Raw genomic sequence first — 1,973 nt, 5'->3', positions numbered from 1 at the left:
GTTTTTATCATCTAAATACAATTCATGCTTCTGTTGAATCTGAGAATTCTAAAACTTATCTACTCGTTTATGTGACAATGACTGAATAAAGCGAAGCACTTTATAAACGTTTTCTTTCATCTGATGACATTCCAGAAGCTTTTGATGAATTAAAACAACATTTGCTTACAGGAGCAAGGCGAAGTTATGACATCTTTTATAAACAATCATTTATAATACTTTATATTAATTGTTTCAGGATTGAATTTGTAGAATACATTTTATTCCAATTTTTTTTTAATTTTACATTTGTTTTATATTTATTCGAATGAATATTTTAAACAATTGCACAAATTTATTACCATAAAACAACAGATAATTGTTGTTAAGAGTACGTGTTACATAATTTTGTACAGTAAAACCTGCCTAAACGACAGAAAGAACAATCGCAATTCTTCGTGCTAAATTTATACTTAATTTATAATTAATAAACAAGAAAAAGAACATCATAACGTATTTTTTTATATATATATTTACTTATCCATGACGTTATTTTTATTCAGAAATTGAACAATAGAATGAGTTAATTCTCGAGGCATATCTAAGTGAATCCAATGACTGCAGTTTTCGAAACATAAAATCTGTATCTTGGGAAATCTTATCTTCAGTAATTTGTAGTCGTCCTTTGGACTGTAAATATAATTTTTTTTCTATAAAAATACGGTAATTTTAAATACAATCTAAACTTTCTTACATTATATATCCAGATGTATCTGAATGAACGAGGAGACATCTTCCTTCAAATATTCCTCTTAAAGGATAAACATTCCTCATTGCTTTCGATGTTCCCATCTTTTCTATTGATTCAAAATTAAATTTACATTTCCAACCAGTATCACGTTTATCCAAGTTCGAACACATGAGCTTGTTTACGCTAGAGGACTAAGAACGAATTGTCTATTTAACATTTATCAATGGTTTTATAGATTAATTTAATAGAATAATTTACCTGGATAACATTCTTCATTTTATTTTTAAGTATAGTTTTAGCCTGAGTGAGATTAATGTCAGTTGGGAGTTGTTGCAACACTTGTTTCAGTATATTAGTTGCTGTCAAACCCGAGATTTCTGCGTTTAATGGATAAGTCAGTGGAGAAACATCGACCAATACAATTTCTTTAACTAAATTTGGCTAAATTAAAATTTAAACAATTTGAGTGACAGTAATTAAGAATATAATTATAATACATAAAAGTATTCTTAATTATGATAAAAAGAAACATACTTTGTGAAATGCCAAATCCATGATTGCCGTTCCTCCTAAACTGTGTCCAATCAATACGGGTGGCTTCTTCAACTTTTGTATAAATTGTTCCAGATCGCATACATTATTTTCGTGATTCATAGATGATGTTTTCGGTGAATCTCCATGATCTCGCATATCCAATACGTATACCTACAAAAAAAGATAAACAAGAGCGGTTAATTGTAGAAGTTTTAAGAATTTGTAAAAATAATTCACCTTTCTGACAGTCTTTTCTGCAATTTCTTTGGCAATATCAGCCCAATTTTCTTTGTGGTCGAGCAAACCATGAAAAATAACGACTGGACACAAAGGTTCCATCATATTATTATCGTCTTCTCCATCATATACGTCGAAAGCCAGTTCTTCTCTAAGCAGAGAAACTTATTTAATGTTTTCCTTAGAAGAAATTTCGTGTAATAATTGTTAATTACTTAATTATTGTTATGAATAAAAGAGTTTTTATTTTTCTGGAGTCGGTATTTTATTAATTTTTTCGGCATTCAAAAATACAAGTATTAGTTAATAATTACTTTTATACTATTTATCATAAGCGTGTCAATTAACATTATAATAAATATGAAAAATAATTTAATTTACCTTTCGCTCTCCATTTACAGAAATTTCAAATTTAGAATAAATGCTAGACTATAGCAGAAAATTCCAGGAGTCTTTATATAGTCGCGACTTT

The 1,973-nt window shown here is 28.3% G+C and overlaps 1 protein-coding gene across 1 annotated transcript; it reads right to left on the bottom strand.

Moving 5' to 3' along the window:
• Positions 1-240: 240 nt before the first annotated feature.
• LOC111633925 (protein ABHD11-like) lies at positions 241-1,973 on the bottom strand. The gene is made up of 6 exons (XM_023378585.1): positions 1,883-1,973; positions 1,502-1,652; positions 1,265-1,435; positions 989-1,171; positions 734-921; positions 241-669 (listed from the first exon to the last, which is right to left on the bottom strand). The coding sequence occupies exons 1-6, from the start codon at positions 1,894-1,896 to the stop codon at positions 513-515; spliced, it is 864 nt and encodes a 287-aa protein (XP_023234353.1). The 5' UTR covers positions 1,897-1,973; the 3' UTR covers positions 241-512.

This window comes from Centruroides sculpturatus, unplaced genomic scaffold (genome assembly GCF_000671375.1).
Source record: "Centruroides sculpturatus isolate CEXI.00-Female unplaced genomic scaffold, Cexi_2.0 scaffold54, whole genome shotgun sequence".
NCBI classification, from domain to species: Eukaryota; Metazoa; Arthropoda; class Arachnida; order Scorpiones; family Buthidae; genus Centruroides; species Centruroides sculpturatus.
The sequence above is the reverse complement of the archived record's forward strand: the minus strand, read 5'-3'. Positions and strand labels throughout refer to the sequence as shown.